The following is a 21,789-nucleotide window of genomic DNA, read 5'->3' on the forward strand; positions in this document are numbered from 1 at the left end:
GTGAGATATGTGGGGTGCAGTAGTGAGATACTGGGGTGCAGTAGTGAGATATGTGGGGTGCAGTAGTGAGATATGTGGGGTGCAGGAGTGAGATATATGGGGTGCAGTAGTGAGATACGTGGGGTGCAGCAGTGAGATATGTGGGGTGCAGTAGAGAGATATGTGGAGAGCAGTAGTGAGATATGTGGGGTGCAGTAGTGAGATACGTGGGGTGCAGTAGTGAGATATGTGGAAAGCAGTAGTGAGATATGTGGGGTGCAGTAGTGAGATACGTGGGGTGCAGTAGTGAGATATGTGGGGTGCAGTAGTGAGATGTGGAGAGCAGTAGTGAGATACGTGGGGTGCAGTAGTGAATATGTGGGGTGCAGTAGAGAGATATGTGGAGAGCAGTAGTGAGATATGTTGGGTGCAGTAGTGAGATACGTGGGGTGCAGCAGTGAGATATGTGGGGTGCAGTAGAGAGATATGTGGAGAGCAGTAGTGAGATATGTTGGGTGCAGTAGTGAGATACGTGGGGTGCAGTAGTGAGATATGTGGAAGCAGTAGTGAGATATGTGGGGTGCAGTAGTGAGATACGTGGGGTGCAGTAGTGAGATGTGGGGTGCAGTAGTGAGATAGTGGGGTGCAGTAGTGAGATACGTGGGGTGCAGTAGTGAGATACGTGGAGTGCAGTAGAGAGATACGTGGAGAGCAGTAGTGAGATATGTGGGGTGCAGTAGTGAGATACGTGGGGTGCAGTAGTGAGATATGTAGAAAGCAGTAGTGAGATATGTGGGGTGCAGGAGTGAGATATATGGGGTGCAGTAGTGAGATATGTGGGGTGCAGTAGTGAGATACGTGGGGTGCAGAGTGAGATATATGGGGTGCAGTAGTGAGATATGTGGGGTGCAGTAGTGAGATACGTGGGGTGCAGTAGTGAGATATGTGGGGTGCAGTAGTGAGATATGTGGGGTGCAGGAGTGAGATATATGGGGTGCAGTAATGAGATATGTGGGGTGCAGTAGTGAGATATGTGGAGTGCTGGGTCATCCAATCACCAGGTTTAACTTCCCTCTTCCAGTCACTTGGGCCTGCTTTGTGTTGGGTCTGTGAGGTCAGGGGAAGGGTGGGCTCAGCTTCCCTTGTGTGCCCCCTTGTCCCTCAATCAGGGGGCTGCTTCTGGCGGCTGCAGGATGGAGGCAGAAGGACAGAGCCCCGGGTTTTTAACGAGGTTTCCCCAGGGCGCGGCTGGGTCCCCATCTGCTAGCCCCTTTCTGTGGCGGAGAGGTAGTGGCCCGCTAATCCCCTCTTGTAGATAAGGAGGCGGAGATGGGCGGGGCAGGATGGCCCTGCAGGCTCAGGACAGAGATCCAGTGTCCGGGCTGCTTGATGACCACGGCACCTTGACAAGGAATAGGCTCTGGGGGTGATTCTTACAGAGTTCCGGAAATCTTAATGCAATTCAGGGACTCTGCTTCTCTTCCTGAGTGACAATAAAATATTTCCACTGCCCTGCAGTCTTTTCTTGACTCAGGCTTGGTTACCCGGTTCAGTGTAAAGCCGATAGTCCCTTTCCCAAGGCCAGCCTTGAAATAGACCCACGCACAGAGCTGCCAGGCCAGAGGGCATCTCTTGGGGTGGTCATGGCTGTAGGGGAGTCCTGTGGTCAGCCTTGGCAGGCCTCTTGTGAGGGAGAAGTGTGCAGTGTAGACTCTGTATGGACACCCTTGTAGAGTGGCAATGATGGAGGAGGCTGGTGCCCTCAGGGATCCCTGCTCAGCCTGTTTGCCAGCAGCCTGCACTAAGGGCAGAACAGCCACCCAGCTCTGGGGAGAGCCTGCAGGCCAGGGCCGGTGCAGAGTGACAGTGGTAGACAGGCTGGGCGTTCTTCCACCCGCTCACGGGATGGAGGGGAGCCGGGGGTAGAATGCTGTGCTTCTGCCTCGTCCAGACTCAGCACCTCCGGGGATGGGGCCTCTGGGCCACATCTGGACTGCCTCAGTGTTGCTGCCCCACATCTGAGATAAATCTGCTGACTGACCCAACCCTAACTAATAAGGGGCTTCCTCCCAAGGGCTCTGGGGAGGGATGCCTTGCAGACCACCTGGCTCTGCAGCTGCGAGGCAGACAGGTGCCAATGCCCATGGACGGCGTGACTGCCGGCCCCATGCGGAGCTATGCAATTCTCCTTCCAGGAGCTGCAGAGGGGCCCCGGTTTGCAGGAGTCAAGGAAGAAAGGCTAGAAGGTGGGGTGTGCCAGTGGGACCCCCAGTCTTGCCTTTCACTTCCTTCAAGCACAGACGTGTGGCTTGAAGGGGCCACGGGACATCCTTTCTATGTGAGTGTGTGCATATATGCGCCTGTATGTTGTGTGCACACACGCATAAAGTGATTTACATTAATTTCCGATCCTCCCTTCTGCCAGGAAGGAACATACCCAGGCCTCCCTGACTGCACTGTCTAGTCTTGAGCTCTGGATCAAGCTAAACAAATCTCTGCTGCCCAAGGGCCCTGCCCTGCACACCCATGAGACCTGGCCAGGGCTTTCCTTTGAGAACTTATCTATGGTTTTAGGTTGGTGTGTGGTTACAGGGTTGGGTCCTTCTTTTTATTCTTGGTATTAAACAGTGCTCAACCTTGCTTTCCTGTTTCACCCTGAATCTACTTGCAAGATTTTGAGACTTAGATAGACACTTTTGGATAAGACAAAAATGGAACAATTGTTGGGAATTTGCAGAATCCCTTCCTTCCCTGAAACAAGTACTTTTCAAAGTGCTGTGGATCTGGCCCCCTGGAAAAGCCAGGGCCCCCCATGGTGGCCAGTAAGCCATGGTCACTGGTGGTGTGGTCTGCACAGAGCCCCTCCTATCCCCTTGGCAGGGCCAGGACCAAGGGCAGCCCATCATGGCCACCAGCTGGCAGAGCCTCAGCAAGGCTGGTTCTTCTGTCCTACACTGGCCTTTTGTCCTTCTTGGGAAGGGCCTGTGTCCTATTCATCTGTGACCCACGCGGCCCAGTTCACAGGGGGCAGGTTGACATCACTGGAGGAGGCTGCTGACTTCCCCGAGCACTGGGGGCCCCAGAATGTGAGAGAGCAGCCCCAAGACACTCACACGCCTGGGCACAGCACTCCCATCCTGGGCCCACTGGACTGGGAGTGGTGAGAGTTGTCATGGCCTCACCCTGGTGATTGTCACCAGGTGGACAACAGCCAAGTCTCGGGCCACCCCCTTTTGGACTTCTTTCCTGCTTGTCCTTCTCCGAGAGGCTGAGTCCGGGATGGAGTGAACACCTGCCTGCACACACAGGCGCAGGAGAGGGATGCCGGGAGGTTGGGCCAGGGAGTCCAGGGGTGCATGTGTGTGCCCAGGCCTCTGGCCCCTGCAAACCCATCGTCCGGTGCATCCTCACTTTGGGATGAGAACTTTGTCACTAGACTTCAACCCAAGGACAGGGCAATGTCACTTTCCTGTGGAATGCACAGGGTCTACCAATCGATTCGAATCTTCAGGGCCACATTTTGTCTTTGATTGCTTAGGTTTTCCAAACGACCGTGACAAATGAAATGTTAATGACAGCTGCTTTGGCCCAACAGATACAAGGACAGAGCGGGGCCGAGTGGCCCGCCCACCTGCCCTGATGCTGCAGGCCCAGAAGAAGAGCCGGGTTGGGGACAAAGAAGACAAGGTCAGTTTCCGGGCTCGTGTGTGTGTTAAAGACACAAAACCCTGGGTGTAGAGATCCAGGGCCAGGACACCCTCACGCTTGTTTGCTGTATGGTGTTTGTGAAATGACTGACATCTGCTGTGTGAAACAGCAGGACCTGGCACTGAAGGGGCCAGGTGAGGCCTGGAGAGCAGAGATGCAGCCCTTGCTGGTCCTGCCAGATCTGGGTCTGGAGCTCCCTGGGGGACCCTGTTGGGAAAGGCTTTGGCTTCCATTTGAACTTTGTCCATTTTCAGAAGGAAGAGAAGACACACAAGTGAGTCAAACTCAGACAGCACTTAGGCAAGAGGAAAGAAAAGCCAATGCTCTCATTCTAATTTCAGGTCTTTCTCTTAACTGGTTTGCCAAATGGCATTTTAAAGACTGACCAGGACAGTGCATTTGAAGCATTTCGTGTTTTTAGTAGTACAGTCCTTCCTCTCAATAACCCAACGGAGTCACTTTTATTACTGCATTTCAAAATCACAAATCACGCTTAATTAGCTCTCATCTGTCAAATACACTGAAGACACTGGTAGGACTCAGTTGCTTGTCAACGTTCTGTCTTACTTCACCTTTCCAAGGTATTTCTCTGCCTGAAGTCATACTGTGAGCTTTCTGTTCTCCCTGGTTTTGCTTCCGTGTCTCCTCTGAGTTCTTCCAGGATGCAGTCGCCCTGTTGTTCACGTCTCCTCCTCAATCATCGGTGCGGGTGTTCAGTGGTGAAAATTGATCACAAATGTTAGTGCAAATTAAACTTTTGCCCTCTGAGGTATGATTTTTCCGATATTTCCAGATTAACATCCAGGCCAGAATTACACATTAATTATACAGATAGCCTTTCTAGTGCCTTAAATAACTCCTTTCTCCATCACGTGGTTCTTCGAGTCTAATTCGCTTTTATGACTTCAGCGTGGAACAGGAGTTTTATACCATGATTAGCCGTTTTTATCACCAACAGGAAATCATAACCAGCATGCATCTCGTGGAGAAGACCTCGGTAATCAGCAGTAGAGAACCCCAGCCTTACCAAATTTAAACGTTAGTCCCCATCACAAATTGCATCCTACTCTATTTGCTTGAATAATTAGCTGAGGTAATCTACCACTCAGAGACTTCTTGTTGAGTTTCTATTGTTCAATTAACTTCATAATGAAAGTCCCCCCTAGTTTTTCTAATTGGATTGGTAATATAAGCTCTAGTCTTAATATATATTTTTTGAGACAAGTATTTCTGAATGCTCTGTTATGCCAATTAGTTATCCTGACCTTATTTTCTCACAAGAAACAAAGGTATTTCGTGCTACTAGAAAATCTATAAAAGTTTCATTCGTAAGCTTACAAACTTAAGGATAATGTTATAATATACATTACAAATCATGTGTAAAATACCAAAATGCCAGGATGAACGTACATGAAACAGACCACTCCTTTCTTCCTGGTAGTCCCTTGCGTGGTGTTCGAGAAGATGCCCTTCCCAGGTTCACCCTCACTCTGGAGATCGTGCAAGATGCTTCTGGCTGAGCGTTTTAATCTCCATGTTTCTTGTCCTTCCCTCTGGGCTGGCATCTCTCAACATGGGCCACTCACTCTGGATAACTCGGTCACCAAGACGCAACTTCACTCTGTTTTCCATGGTTCTACCAAACTGTCACATTAGACAGACTTACTCGTTTGGGCTTTATCTCACCATTGTCTCTTATAGACACTCGAGATTCTTTTCATTTTTGTTCTAATCTTATGTTTCTGTGCCTCCGTAATTTAGCACTTTCCTTCCTAAGCACTCTGTGTGAAAGCAGCTGACATAGTGCAGATGGGCCCTGGCCCAGCGCAGCCCTCGGGGACCCACATGTGCTGGGCTTTGCCACAGCATCCCCAGCCTCCTGCGCGTGGCTGATGTTGCACTGGAAGCTCCCCAGGAGGACTTTGGAGCATTGACTTCATTTAGTTTTGGTTGGTCGAATGGTTAATCATCTTCCCACCTCCACTGCCTCATAAAGTACCAACATCAACGATGGTAGAAACAGAGATTCTAAACTTTTAGGATGATTTTCCATTTTTTTAATGAATTGAGTATTCTAATTGCACCTGACATTCTCAGCTCAAAAGCAGATTGCTGCTTTGAATAAGGTGTTGGTATCTTTTAATCCCACCTAATTTTCCCAGAGAGAGAACACAATCTATCAGAGCATTCTAGGTTTGAGATTAAAACCATGGAAACAGCTGGAAGAGGAAAAAAGAAAAAAGTTTCTCACACCAGAATTTATTATACTTCATGTGAATTCATTTCTTTCTTACAGCCTTCGAAGATTGTGGTGATATCTCCTTATTTTTTTTTTTTTTTATTTCTCTTTGTGATCTATGGTTCTACTGGCAAGAATTTGGTTCTTTCTGCCCAGTAAGATCTGCTGTCTGTCATACATCAATATGGCTAAAGGAATTCATCTGAATTGTGGGCCTCTGTTTATGTTAGAGTTATGATGGACCATATTTTTAAATCTCAAGCAACTTTTATTTTTCTCTAAATTTTATTCCTAGTGAATACTGATCAAGTGTCCCAACCATAGCTTATTTTTCTCTCTTTTTAATTTTAGGGCATAAATCTTCATTTTATTCTAGGTGATAAATTTTCTTTCTTTCTTTCTTTCTTTTTTTTTTTTTTTGAGACAGAGTCTCACTCTGTCATCCAGGCTGGAGTGCAGTGCCACAATCTTGGCTCACTGCAGCCTCTGCCTCCCAGGTTCAAGCGATTCTCCTGCCTCAGTCTTCCGAGTACCTGGGACTACAGGTGTGCACACCATACTCAGCTAATTTTTGTATTTTTAGTAAAGACGGGGTTTCACCATGTTGGTCAGGATGATCTGGATCTCTTGACCTCATGATCCGCCCGCCTCGGCCTTCCAAAGTGCTGGGATTACAGGCTTGAGCCACTGCGCCCGGCATTTCAATTTCAAACATTCTTATTTCTTAATGGAAATGTGGACCAACCGAGCATCAGAATCAGAATCATCCCCAGGATGCAAAACAGCCCCCATGCGCCCTGCCCCCAGCTGGATGGTCGGGAAAGGCGGGAGCCTGGGAAGGAGCCGCACGCTGTGTGGCAGAGCCGTCATTGAGGAATATGGGCTTATCGCTTCCTCCTGCCTTGACGGGACCAGGATGTGGCAGCCCCAGCTTTGAGGCTCTCTACCACTAAATGCTGTTGTTTTCATGGCACAGTGACTCGCTCTGCCGGGTCAGCTCATTTCTGGGGATGAAGCCAGTGAGATTTTCTGTCCCAAAAACATCAGACCTCAGATGCCCTCTCTTGGCTGCCTGTGACCATCTCTGCTTCTGGAAAAGCAGGCAGCTTAGACAGCTTGGGACAATGAGGGGTGCCTTTGTCCGGGTGATTCTACCCAGTCTGCTCTGCATTGATTCCGTGTTCCCGGCAGAACCTCCCAGCCCAGGCACTGCTGTGCTGACGTCATTATCTCGGGGCTACGATAAGCAGCCTGCCTGCAGGAGATTTGTTTATTTCTCCCTTCCTTGCTTGTAATTGAAGATGAGTGTTTAGAATTAAAAGTCACTCTCCTGTCTCTTTCTATTGAAAGGAACCTCCACCGATGCTGGGGGGAGGAGAGGACAGCACAGCCAGAGGCAACAGGCCAGTGGCCTCTACCCCGGTGCCCGGATCCCCCTGGTAAGACACCCCAAAGCCCAAGAGCCACTAGCAATGGCGTTGTCTGGTCCTGGCATTTGCCCAATGTCACCAAAGAGACACTGCATGTTTCTCAGGCATCTTGTGCCTTAAAAAAATGAACTTGCAGCTCCTGGCAGGTATAATTCTGCACTGTGGTCACATTCTGCAGAAAGAAAAACATAGCATTTAAGTGACGAGCTATCCTGCTCTGATCTATTTGTGCATATGTATTAAAATGATAATGCTGTTGCATGTCTATCAGCGAAAGGCAGTGGCTGAAGAAAGTGTAGCCTTACGCTTCAAAAGATCTGTTTTCCCTCCACTCCAAGAAGAATCGTAACCGAATGGCTGTTAATTAAAGACGTGCCTGTTCTCTCTGTCGCCCTGAGTGGCTGCCTGCTCCCGGAGTATGCCACACTCCAGACACCCTCCACGAGGGAGCCACAGTCTTTGGTTTTTTAAAATGCCCTTTTATAATGGAGTCATTTGGAAGCAGAATAAAAGGTTATTACAGTAAAAATTAAGTTTAAAGCCTGAAGATGAGAGTGCAGTATACAGCTGGGAGGAACAGCTAATTTAAAGAACAGAAATAGCAACCACTTGTGTCAGCTCAATGCGCCAGCCAGGTACAGAAAGCAGCCGGCCAGGTACAGAAAGCAGCCGGCTAAGAAGCACAGGGCCCCCACCAGCCTTGCATAGTGAGTGAGCATGTCCCTGATGACCGGGCCTGCTGTGCTGTCCCCTGACCCTCTGATGTTTAGGGTGAGCTTGGCTCCAATCTGGACAAACTGGGACCCCTGCCTTGTATGCCATGGTCAGTGTGGGTGGCAGGCACCCAGCGCCTCCAGCCTTCCATTTGTAGCTAAAGCTCCTCTGCACCCTGGGAGTGCCTGGGGTAAGGCCTCCTTGTACTAATATTATGCTGTTTTCCAACTACCCATTCTCCAACCCTTACAATTTAACTCAATTCTGATGCTAATTAGTGGGAGTTAGTGTCAAACCCTACAGGCTGGAGCTCAGTCCCTCAGGCTGCCCTGCTTTAGGCATTGGCTGCAAATGGGGTCCCCCAGCTGCCCATACATCTGCCCAGCTGACCACAGATTTGGGGTTCCCATGACTTCCTCTCCACTTCAGTGATTTGCTAGGACAACTCACAGAACTCAGGAAGCACTTTAGTTAGGATTACATTTGTCTTATCAAGGATACCATTCAGGAACAGCCAGTGGAAGCAGTGCTCAGGGAAAGGTATGGACCTGACTGAGCTTCTGGGCCTCCCCCGAGCCACCCTCCCAGTGCCGCAGTGTTCACCAGCCTGGAAGCGCTCGGAACCTCATTGTTTTAGAATTTTAGCAGAGATATAACTACATAGGCATGACTGATGAAATCATCGGCCAAGTGAGAGGACTCAGAGGGTTGGGCAGGGCTGAAAGTGGCAACCCTCCAGTCACGCGGCTGGTGTCTCTGGAGACCAGCACCCTCCCTGAAGCTACTCAGGGGTCCTGAAATCATTTCCTTTGTGCAGCCTCAGGCATGGTCAGGGACTTGTCCTTGCTCAGAAAATTCTAAGAGTCTGGGAGGCTCTGTGTCAGGAATCTGGAACAAAGACCATATACATCCCTGTGCTGCTTAGCGACAGGGTATATTCTGGAAACGCATCCTCGGGCAGTGGCATCTGACATCCTTTTGTGCACATCACAGGGTACGCTCACACGGGCCTGGTGGCACGGCCTCCCGCACGCCCAGGCTGCATGGCGTAGTCCGTGGCTCCCAGGGTGCAGACCGCGTGGTGCTGACTGCATGGAGGCAGTTGTGACACAGTGATGGGGATGTGTGTGTCTAAACACATCCAAACGTAGAGAGGGTATGGTAAAATTCGGTATTATAATCGGACGGGACCACCATGATATGTGCGGTCGGTTTGTGGCTGAAAGAAATGTCACTATGCGGCACATGACTGCATGTCCATTTGACGATGCCACAAACTGTTTGTCCCTGACCCCTGAGTAGCCTAACTGGGAGACATCCCCCACTAGGGGCAGTCTGACACCCCACACCTCACAGGGTGGAGTACACCCCTGAGAGGAAGCTTCCAAAGTAAGAATCAGACAGGTACACTCGCTGTTCAGCAATATTCTATCTTCTGCAACCTCTGCTGCTGATACCCAGGCAAACAGGGTCTGGAGGGGAACTCAAGCAATCTCCAACAGACCTACAGCTGAGGGTCCTGACTATTAGAAGGAAAACTATCAAATAGGAAGAACACCTATACCAAAACCCCATCAGTACGTCACCATCATCAAAGACCAGAGGCAGATAAAACCACAAAGACGGGGAAGAAGCAGGGCAGAAAAGCTGGAAATTCAAAAAATAAGAGCACATCTCCCCTGCAAAGGAGCGCAGCTCATCGCCAGCAACAGATCAAAGCTGGTCAGAGAATGACTTTGACGAGATGAGAGAAGAAGGCTTCAGTCTATCAAACTTCTCAGAGCTAAAGGAGGAATTACATACCCAGCGCAAAGAAACTAAAAATCTTGAAAAAAGAGTGGAAGAATTGATAGCTAGAATAATTAATGCAGAGAAGGTCATAAACGAAATGACAGAGATGAAAACCATGACACGAGAAATACGTGAAAATGCACAAGCTTCAGTAAACGACTCGATCAACTGGAAGAAAGAGTATCAGCGATTGAGGATCAAATGAATGAAATGAAGCGAGAAGAGAAACCAAAAGAAAAAAGAAGAAAAAGAAATGAACAAAGCCTGCAAGACGTATGGGATTATGTAAAAAGACCAAATCTACGTCTGATTGGGGTGCCTGAAAGTGAGGGGGAAAATGGAACCAAGTTGGAAAACACTCTTCAGGATATCATCCAGGAGAACTTTCCCAACCTAGTAGGGCAGGCCAACATTCAATTCAGGAAATACAGAGAACACCACAAAGATACTCCTCGAGAAGAGCAACTCCAAGACACATAATTGCCAGATTCATCAAAGTTGAAATGAAGGAAAAAATCTTAAGGGCAGCCAGAGAGAAAGGTCAGGTTACCCACAAAGGGAAGCCCATCAGACTAACAGCAGACCTCTCGGCAGAAACTCTACAAGCCAGAAGAGAGTGGGAGCCAATATTCAACATTCTTAAAGAAAAGAATTTTAAACCCAGAATTTCATATCCAGCCAAACTAAGTTTCATCAGTGAAGGAGAAATAAAATCCTTTACAGATAAGCAAATGCTTAGAGATTTTGTCACCACCAGGCCTGCCTTACAAGAGACCCTGAAGGAAGCCCTAAACATGGAAAGGAACAACCGGTACCAGCCACTGCAAAAACATGCCAAAATGTAAAGACCATCGAGGCTAGGAAGAAACTGCATCAACTAACGAGCAAAATAACCAGTTAATATCATAATGGCAGGATCAAGTTCACACATAACAATATTAACCTTAAATGTTAATGGACTAAATGCTCCAATTAAAAGACACAGACTGGCAAACTGGATAAAGAGTCAAGACCCATCAGTCTGCTGTATTCAGGAGACCCATCTCACATGCAGAGACATACATAGGCTCAAAATAAAGGGATGGAGGAAGATCTACCAAGCAAATGGAGAACAAAAAAAAGCAGGGGTTGCAATCCTAGTCTCTGATAAAACAGACTTTAAACCATCAAAGATCAAAAGAGACAAAGAAGGCCATTACATAATGGTAAAGGGATCAATTCAACAGGAAGAGCTAACTCTCCTAAATATATATGCACCTAATACAGGAGCACCCAAATTCATAAAGCAAGTCCTTAGAGACTTACAAAGAGACTTAGACTCCCACACAATAATAATGGGAGACTTCAACACTCCACTGTCAACATTAGACAGATCAACGAGACAGAAAGTTAACAAGGATATCCAGGAATTGAACTCATCTCTGCACCAAGCGGACCTAATAGACATCTATAGAACTCTCCACCCCAAATCAACAGAATATACATTCTTCTCAGAACCACATTTCACTTATTGCAAAATTGACCACATAATTGGAAGTAAAGCACTCCTCAGCAAATGTAAAAGAACAGAAATTATAACAAACTGTCTCTCAGACCACAGTGCAATCAAACTAGAACTCAGGACTAAGAAACTCAATCAAAACCACTCAACTACATGGAAACTGAACAACCTGCTCCTGAATGACTACTGGGTACATAACGAAATGAAGGCAGAAATAAAGATGTTCTTTGAAACCAATCAGAACAAAGATACAACATACCAGAATCTCTGGGACACATTTAAAGAAGTGTGTAGAGGGAAATTTATAGCACTAAATCCCCACAAGAGAAAGCTGGAAAGATCTAAAATTGACACTCTAACATCACAATTAAAAGAACTGGAGAAGCAAGAGCAAACACATTCAAAAGCTAGCAGAAGGCAAGAAATAACTAAGATCAGAGAAGAACTGAAGGAGATAGAGACACAAAATCCCTCCAAAAAATCAATGAATCCAGGAGTTGGTTTTTTGAAAAAATCAACAAAATTGACAGACCGCTAGCAAGACTAATAAAGAAGAAAAGAGAGAAGAATCAAATAGACGCAATAAAAAATGATAAAGGGGATATCACCACCGACCCCACAGAAATATAAACTACCATCAGAGAATACTATGAACACCTCTACGCAAATCAACTAGAAAATCTAGAAGAAATGGATAATTTCCTGGACACTTACACTCTCCCAAGACTAAACCAGGAAGAAGTTGAATCCCTGAATAGACCGATAGCAGGCTCTGAAATTGAGGCAATAATTAATAGCCTACCAACCAAAAAAAGTCCAGGACCAGATGGATTCACAGCTGAATTCTACCAGAGGTACAAGGAGGAGCTGGTACCATTCCTTCTGAAACTATTCCAATCAATAGAAAAAGAGGGAATCCTCCCTAACTCATTTTATGAGGCCAACTTCATCCTGATACCAAAGCCTGGCAGAAACACAACAAAAAAAGAGAATTTTAGACCAATATCCCTGATGAACATCGATGAAAAAATCCTCAATAAAATACTGGCAAACCGGATTCAGCAGCACATCAAAAAGCTTATCCACCATGATCAAGTGGGCTTCATCCCTGGGATGCAAGGCTGGTTCAGCATTTGCAAATCAATAAACGTAATCCAGCATATAACAGAACCAAAGACAAGAACCACATGATTATCTCAATAGATGCAGAAAAGGCTTTTGACAACATTCAACAGCCCTTCATGCTAAAAACGCTCAATAAATTCGGTATTGATGGAACGTACCTCAAAATAATAAGAGCTATTTATGACAAACCCACAGCCAATATCATACTGAATGGGCAAAAACTGGAAAAATTCCCTTTGAAAACTGGCACAAGACAGGGATGCCCTCTCTCACCACTCCTATTCAACATAGTGTTGGAAGTTCTGGCTGGGGCAATCAGGCAAGAGAAAGAAATCAAGGGTATTCAGTTAGGAAAAGAAGAAGTCAAATTGTCCCTGTTTGCAGATGACATGATTGTATATTTAGAAAACCCCATTGTCTCAGCCCAAAATCTCCTTAAGCTGATAAGCAACTTCAGCAAAGTCTCAAGATACAAAATTAATGTGCAAAAATCACAAGCATTCTTATACACCAGTAACAGACAAACAGAGAGCCAAATCATGAATGAACTTCCATTCACAATTGCTTCAAAGAGAATAAAATACCTAGGAATCCAACTTATAAGGGATGTCAAGGACCTCTTCAAGGAGAACTACAAACCACTGCTCAGTGAAATCAAAGAGGACACAAACAAATGGAAGAACATACCATGCTCATGGATAGGAAGAATCAATATCGTGAAAATGGCCATACTGCCCAAGGTTATTTATAGATTCAATGCCATCCCCATCAAGCTACCAATGAGTTTCTTGACAGAATTGGAAAAAAATGCTTTAAAGTTCATATGGAACCAAAAAAGAGCCCGCATTGCCAAGACAATCCTAAGTCAAAAGGACAAAGCTGGAGGTGTCACGCTACCTGACTTCAAACTATACTACAAGGCTACAGTAACCAAAACAGCATGGTACTGGTACCAAAACAGAGATATAGACCAATGGAACAGAACAGAGTCCTCAGAAATAATACCACACATCTACAGCCATCTGGTCTTTGACAAACCTGAGAGAAACAAGAAATGGGGAAAGGATTCCCTATTTAATAAATGGTGCTGGGAAAATTGGCTAGCCATAAGTAGAAAGCTAAAACTGGATCCTTTCCTTACTCCTTATACGAAAATTAACTCAAGATGGATTAGAGACTTAAATGTTAGACCTAATACCATAAAAACCCTAGAAGAAAACCTAGGTAGTACCATTCAGGACATAGGCATGGGCAAGGACTTCATGTCTAAAACACCAAAAGCAACGGCAGCAAAAGCCAAAATTGACAAATGGGATCTAATTAAACTAAAGAGCTTCTGCACAGCAAAAGAAACTACCATCAGAGTGAACAGGCAACCTACAGAATGGAAGAAAATTTTTGCAATCTACTCATCTGACAAAGGGCTAATATCCAGAACCTACAAAGAACTCAAACAAATTTACAAGAAAAAAACAAAGAACCCCATCAAAAAGTGGACAAAGATATGAACAGACATTTCTCAAAAGAAGACATGCATACAGCCAACAGACACATGAAAAAATGCTCATCATCACTGGCCATCAGAGAAATGCAAATCAAAACCACAATGAGATACCATCTCACACCAGTTAGAATGGCAATCATTAAAAAGTCAGGAAACAACAGGTGCTGGAGAGGATGTGGAGAAATAGGAACACTTTTACACTGTTGGTGGGATTGTAAACTAGTTCAACCATTATGGAAAACAGTATGGCAATTCCTCAAGGATCTAGAACTAGATGTACCATATGACCCAGCCATCCCACTACTGGGTATATACCCAAAGGATTATAAATCATGCTGCTATAAAGACACATGCACACATATGTTTATTGCGGCACTATTCACAATAGCAAAGACTTGGAATTAACCCAAATGTCCATCTGTGACAGACTGGATTAAGAAAATGTGGCACATATACACCATGGAATATTATGCAGCCATAAAAAAGGATGAGTTTGTGTCCTTTGTAGGGACATGGATGCAGCTGGAAACCATCATTCTTAGCAAACTATCACAAGAAGAGAAAACCAAACACCGCATGTTCTCACTCATAGGTGGGAACTGAACGATGAGATCACTTGGACTCGGGAAGGGGAACATCACATATCGGGGCCTATCATGGGGAGGGGGGAGGGGGGAGGGATTGCATTGGGAGTTATACCTGATATAAATGATGAATTGATGGGTGCTGACGAGTTGATGGGTGCAGCACACCAACATGGCACAAGTATACATATGTAACAAACCTGCACCTTATACACATGTACCCTAGAACTTAAAGTATAATAAAAAAAAAAAAAAAAAGAAAGCAATGAGGTGGTAGAAACTGGTTTAAAAGTGATGACAGCAGAAGGGTGACGTTTCTCCAGTTCGCTGCAGGAGATGGTGCTCCCTGCTAGAGCTCAGTGAATCCATATGAAATGCCAGCAGCAGACGGGCGGCATCCTTAGCTATTCTTAACCATGTGGGAGTCTCTCTGCTGTTCTCACTGCTGAGAGGTAGCCAGATGCAGGGCCTCCTTGAAAGCATTAATGTAATGCTAACCACTTGAGAAATGGAAAATTAGCACCCTGACGGGAATAAAAATGAAGGGCCATCTACCCACTCTTGTCTAATGGCCTGGGCCAGTTTAACCATTAAAACTGGTGTCGAAGTTCATAGTAACTTCTGTAGCCAACTCTGCTATGTGAAAACCTATTCCGCATTCTCCTGCTGGGTAGTTTTAAGGATACCATGTCCCCGGCATGGTATTTTAAGGAGGATAAAGGAAATGAAGACAGTGCGTTTACTTTCATACAAGGTGAAATCCCATCCTCCTCTAGAGAAGGTGTCACGGTAATACTTGCAATGGAACTTGAATTACTTTTTTTTCAAATCTTCTTCTTTAAACGTTCACGCATGTTAACAGTAGAATAGCATTATTTTAGTCTCCTTAGGAATTTCTGTATCTTCTTTATTTGCAATTTGGCTTTAGACACAAATAGTAATTTTGAGGGAATTAAACCACTCCCACTTACTGGCAATATAAAGGTTTTTGGAGAGTTGATGACATGGGAAAATTTCAACAGTAATTGCTCGACAAAGTGTAAAATCCATAGCTTTTGGGTTACATGACAATAAATGTCAAAAACTATGATTAATCAGCATCTTAAAATTATTTAAAAGACTATAGATTTACAAGTAGTTAGCTATTTTTGTGAAATTAAAAACTATATATTAAATATTGGTTTTAACATTATATTATTGCCTAAAAAATTCAGATTGCTACACTGCAGGTCTTATGTCATGGTCTGTTAATAGCACAGATCAAAGTTCTTTCTAAGATGGCTTGGAAAGATATGAAAGTGCACTTTAGGAAGCTGACAGTGTCAGAAGGCGCCACTTTCTAGCAAAGCTGATTCACGTTTTATCCTGAGAGGCAAAAGTCATTGAAAGGTAAGAAGTACGGGCACATTATCCAAGTGAGTGTGGTGCATTCCTCTGATGTTAGTAAATGTGTCTCGTCCAAAAGCCAGCGGCTGATTCTGCATTTCTGCCTTGGAGAGGTAAGAGCTGCGGGCAGACACCATCCTGGAAATGTGATTTGTGAGCTGTTGTAGGTGTGAGCATCTTTCAAAGGGCTGTTTTGTGTTTTCAAATCCCAGGGATACGCTTTGGTTCTCCTGATTTTACGTTAATGACTTGTCCTTAATTCTGACTTCATTTTATATTTCAGTACCTGTGGGTAACATCTTTTTGTATTAGTTCATAATTATTTATTGGGCATGACATTTAAAAGTTGTTTCTCTGGATTTTCTAAATACAGATATTGAGCATGTTTGACTTTTGAAAAACTAGTGTCAAAATCAGTTCTGAGATGAAGTTGGTAGAACTTTTCTAAAAAGAAAGGAAAAGTTTCCCAAGACATCATACATTTGGATGATGTTCAAGAAGAAAAAGGTGATTAGAAATTATGGTGATTAAGAGAGATGCGGGACTGTGTCAGTTTCTCCCGTGCACCGTCCCCTGACTTGCGGTTGCACTCGCTAGGCCGAGGGACATCGCATCGGTCTTCCTTGACTAAGTAGTACTTAAGAGAAACTAAATGTCACTTCCGCCCTTTTGAATAATTGAGTCTTTTATTATGTCAGAGAAGGGACAGGAGGTGTCACTTGTCGAGGAGGGGACTCTAATGTTGAAGTAAATGTCAGTGTGGTTTAGTGAGGGAGGAGGAGTTGGCGGGGAAGCTGCCATTTAGCTCACATTTGAGAGGTCTGGAGGGAGCAGCTCGTGGAGTGGGGGGTGGGCCACGGGCAGTGCCACCTCCAGTTCCCTCTGGGCTGATTTTCACTGGTCCTCAGGCTGCCTTGCTTTCATCCCCAGGCAGCCACCGACTCCCGGACGTGCTGTCAGCCCCCTGCCTCTATGGGACAGGTAGCAGTTCTATCCATCTTCGACCGGTGACTGGTGGGGAGATCAGAAATCCGATGAGTCCCTGGGTTTAAAGAAAGCTGGGACTCTGCTGGGTGCAAGAGCAGGGTGACACCCCCTTTCCAACTCCATAAAGATAGGCTCTCTTGGCAGCCCCCAGCCCAGGTAGAGCCCAGCTGTCGGCGGAAACCTGTGTTCTCAAAGGCGGTCTGGGCCAGAGGCTGCCCTCCTGGCAAGACTCCGGGAGCTTGCATCTGTGCTGCAAGGCTGGACAGAGCTGGCAGGGCCCCGAGTGGCCTCGGCTCAACATGACTATGGAATGGTCTTTCCCTGCAGCTCATTATTTAACAATGACAACATCTGTTTATGTGAAATAACTAAAGATGGATTGGTAAAATCTTTTAAGAGTTATGCCAAGAAGTTAACAGTGAGGCCTTTAGGAGCACAGACACCTAAGCCCAGGGCAAGGGGAATTTTGTTTTCAGCCAAGAAGCCTCCGTTGTTGGTGCAGTGCAGGGACACCCTCACCCAGCTTGTCCGCTGTCTCACTTCCAGTGTCGCCCTGGCGCTATTTCCTGGTGTCTTTTTACCTCAAAGGAGGAAGTAGGGAAGGCTGTGCTCTTGGGAGGCTGAGGTCATGTCCCCAGGCTCCTGGACTCACCGTGCAGCAGGCACCAGCGCCTGGAGCACCTTCTGTCTAGAACGTCACTAGCCGGATCGACTTTTGAGAAAGGATAGCAAGACGACCCACGGCCTGAAGCGGAGAGGCCACACAGTCACTTGGCAGGTGCCCGGCCCAGGCTGCCCCTGCAGCCCCAGAACAGCACGTCTGTGCATGCTCGTGTCCTTGTCTTGCATATCTGTACCTTCTTCTCGAATTAAGGGTTGGTGGTAGTGGGAACCACAACCAGACACGGCTGGGCTGGAGAACCTACTCAGGAGGGAAGAAAGGCGGGAGGGAGGTCTCCACACGCTCCTCCTGAAGTCCTCATAAGCCCTAGTTCCCCACGCAGCTGCCAGGTGGGTGGGCCTGGGCCACTCAGTCCTGCCCAGGTCAGGCCCTTCCCAGATACAAAACCCCAGAAAACGTGGGGAGGGACTAGGAGAGGGAGAGAAGACAGCAAAGGGCACTGGGCACAGCCCTTTCATTCTGAGAGCGCAGCCCCAGGGGCCCGGCCGTAGGCAGTGTGTGGCTCTGTCCATCCCCTAGGATGCTCCTGGAACAGAGCACTCAGGGATGAAAGATGGATGGAGACAGGGATCCAGGGATAGCCTTTGTGCAGTGCGGGACTGGGAGGGATGCATTCCCTCCCCACCAGCCAGCTGATTTTGAAGCTTGGGGTCCTGCTATTTGCAGGGTGAGTGTGGGAATCCTTTCATATAACAAAGCAACAGACTCAGTGTTTGTTCAGTGAAACCCAGGTCTTCAGATACTGCGGCTGCTTGGTGTGGATCTACTGAACCAGACTTAAATAACTCTGATGCACTAACTATATCCTCTGGGATATGAGGACAGTTAGAGAGAAGAGGGAATATGGCAGGCATCCGGAAATTATAAAGTGTGATTAAAGGAGGGGAACACATGCATATTACTTAGAATGGGCATAAAATGGTACATAAAATCAATTCCGCGTGTTACAGCTGGCTCTGTCTAGTGGAAGTCAACCATAATGCGTGGATAGGTGGATTTCTCCGGGGGAACTGCATTTATTTACCAGCTACCCGCTCTGGTTCAGCTCCCTGCATTTCCCCAGGGCTCAGGAGCTGGGCTCTTTGTGGCCTGGATATAAATGGGTGGCGTGTTAGTTGCCATGGTTCGGCCTCCTCCTGGGTGGAATCTCTTACCGAGTCCTGATTAGCTGCACTCCTCGCTGGGAAGTGGAAGCTGTTTCCTCACACTTTGGGGCATTCCAGGGTGCTGTGCTGGCTGCTCCCAGCATGCGGATGCACCTTGGGCGTCTCTGCGTCTGAGAACCAGGGACCTAGAATCAGTGCATCCCTAGGCACTGCACTTACAACAAACACTGGCCTAGGATCTGGGGAAAATTTGGCTGAATAAATGTCAGTCCCCAAATGTAAAGCTCTTTCTTAAGTTAACAGCAAAGCTGGAGGCCGGCTGGGAAAATCCCTCAGAAAGTCAATGAGAAAATGATGAGGCCCAGTGGAGAGGGCCGCCTGGAGCATTCCACCAGGACTCTGGAACACTGGTTTCTAGGGTCTCAGTGCATTTGATTCTCTAGGGAATGAGCACACCGGGCTTAGGGTGAGCGGCCCAGCAGAGGAGCAAGGGAATCCAGCTTCCTCACACTGCCCTGGCCTTTGGTGAATGTGCTTTGGTTTTCTGTGGAAAGTAGGACATCCGGGGAAATTCAGGTGGGTCCTGCTGCCCTGACTGGAGATGAGTCTAAGCTAGGTAGCCCTGCCCTTTCCTCCCTCTGCTAGAAGAGGATGTATACGCCTAGCATCCTCATACACCACTCAGCCTAGTGTCTGGGAGGCTTCAGTGGGACTCTCAACTCTGCTGCACCTCTTCCCAGGCCCACTAACACTGACGCCTGCCCAGGACCCCTTAATGAATTCACCCGCCCAGACCCACTGATATGGTTTGGCTCTGTGTCCCCTCCCAAATCTCACCTTGAATTGTAATCCTGGTAATCCCCATGTACCAAGGGCAGGAGCAGGTGGAGGGAATTGAATCATGGGGGCAGTTTCCCCCGTGCTGTTCTCTTGATAGCGAGTGAGTTCTCATGAGATCTGATGGTTTTATAAGCATCTGACATTTCCTTTGCTGGCATTCATTCTCTCTCCTGCCACCCTGTGAAGAGGTGCCTTCTGCCATGATTGTAAGTTTCCTGAGGCCTCCCCGGCCATGTGGAACTGTGAGTCAATTAAATCTCTTTTCATTATAAATTACCCAGTCTCAGATATTTCCTTATAGCATTGTGAGAATGGACTAATACAGGAAATTCTTACTAGGAATGGGGTGCCGCCATAAGGATACCTGAAAATGTGGAAGCAACTTTGGAAATGGGTAACAGAAGAGGCTGGAACAGTTTGGAGGGCCCAGAAGAAGATAGCAAAATGTGGAAAAGTTTGAAACTTCCTAACGACTTGGAGGACTCAGAAGACTGGAAGATGTGGGAAAGCTTGGAACTTCCTAGAGACTTATTGAAGGGCTTTGACCAAAACATCGATAGTGATATAGACAATGAAGTCCAGGCAGAGGTGGTCTCAGATGGAGATGAGGAACTTGTTGGGAACTGGAGTAGAGGTCACTCTTTCTATGCTTTAGCAGAGACTGGCAGCTTTTTGCCCCTGCCCTAGAGATCTGTGGAACTTTGAACTTGAGAGAGATTATTTAGGGTATCTGGTGGAAGAAATTTCTAAGTGGCAAAGCATTCAAGAGGAGGAAGAGCATAACAGTTTGGAAAATTTGCAGCCTGACCATGCGATAGAAAAGAAAAATCCATTTTCTGGGGAGAAATTCAAGCCAGCTGCAGAAATTTGCATAAATAACATGGAACCAAATGTTAATCACCAAGACAATGGGAAGACCGTCTCCAGGGTATGTCAGAGACCTTCATGGCAACTCCTGCCATTACAGGCCTGGAGGGTGCTAGGAGGGTCTACCTGCTCTGTGCAGCCTTGGAACAAGGTGCCATGCTTCCTAGCTGCTTCAGCATCAGCCATGGCTAAAAGGGGCAAAGGTACATCTGAGGCCATTGCTTCTGAAGGTGCAAGCCCCAAGCCTTGGTGGCTTTCACGTGTTGAGCCTGTGGGTACACAGAAGTTGAGAATTGAGGTTTGAGAACCTCCACCTAGATTTCAGAAGAAGTATGGAAATGCCTGGATGTCCAGGCAGAAATTTGCTACAGGTGCAGAGCCCTCATGGAGAACCTCCGTTAGGGCAGTGAAGAAGGGAAATGTGGGGTCATAGCCCCCACACAGAGTCCCTACTGGGACACTGCCTAGTGGAGCTGTGAGAAGAGGACCACTGTCCTCCAGCACCAAGAATGGTAGATGCACCTACAGCTTGCACCATGCACCTGGAAAAGCCACAATCACTCAACACCAGACCGTGAAAACAACCAGGAAGGGGGCTGTACCCTGCCAAGCCATAGGGGAAGACCTACCCAAGGCTGTGGGAGCATGTCTCTTGCATCAGCATGACTTGGATGTGAGATATGGAGTCAAATTATATCATTTTGGAACTTTAAGGCTTAATGACTGCCCTATTGGATTTTGGACTTGTGTGGGGCCTATAGCCTCTTTGTTTTAGCCAATGTCTCCCATTTAGTATGGGAGAATTTATCTAATGCCTATACCCCCATTTGTATCTTAGAAGTAACTAACTTGCTTTTGATTTTACAGTCTCATAGGTGGAAGGGACATGCTTTGTCTCAGATGAGACTTTGGAGTTGGACTTTTGGGTTAATGCTGGAATTAATTAAGACTTTGGGGGACTGTTGGAAAGGCATGATTGGTTTTGAAATGTGAAAAGGACATGAGATTTGGGAGAGACCAGTGGTAGAATGATATGGTTTGGCTCTGTGTCCCCACCCAAATCTCACCTCATCATAATCCCCATAATCCCCACGTGTCAAGTGTGGGACCAGGTGGAGGTAATTGAATCATGGAAGTGGTTTCCTCCATGATGTTCTTGTGATAGTGAGTGAGTTCTCATGAGATCTGATGGTTTATGTGTCTGGAACTTCCCCTGCTGGCACTCATTCTCTCTCCTGCTGCCCTGTGAAGAGGTGCCTTCTGCCATGATTGTAAGTTTCCTGAGGCCTCCCCAGCCATGAGGAACTGTGAATCAATTAAACCTCTTTTCTTTATAAATTACCCAG

The 21,789-nt window shown here is 46.6% G+C and overlaps 1 protein-coding gene across 1 annotated transcript in view; it reads left to right on the forward strand.

Moving 5' to 3' along the window:
• TCERG1L (transcription elongation regulator 1 like) overlaps window positions 1-21,789 on the forward strand; it is a 234,120-nt gene that overhangs the window by 153,314 nt on the left and 59,017 nt on the right. The window contains exons 5-6 of the mRNA XM_033178686.1: window positions 3,575-3,666; window positions 7,277-7,365. Of these exons, the coding sequence (XP_033034577.1) occupies window positions 3,575-3,666; window positions 7,277-7,365 (181 nt within the window). The remainder of the gene's footprint in view (window positions 1-3,574; window positions 3,667-7,276; window positions 7,366-21,789) is intronic.

Source organism: Trachypithecus francoisi, unplaced genomic scaffold (genome assembly GCF_009764315.1).
Source record: "Trachypithecus francoisi isolate TF-2019V2 unplaced genomic scaffold, Tfra_2.0 Contig01579, whole genome shotgun sequence".
NCBI classification, from domain to species: Eukaryota; Metazoa; Chordata; class Mammalia; order Primates; family Cercopithecidae; genus Trachypithecus; species Trachypithecus francoisi.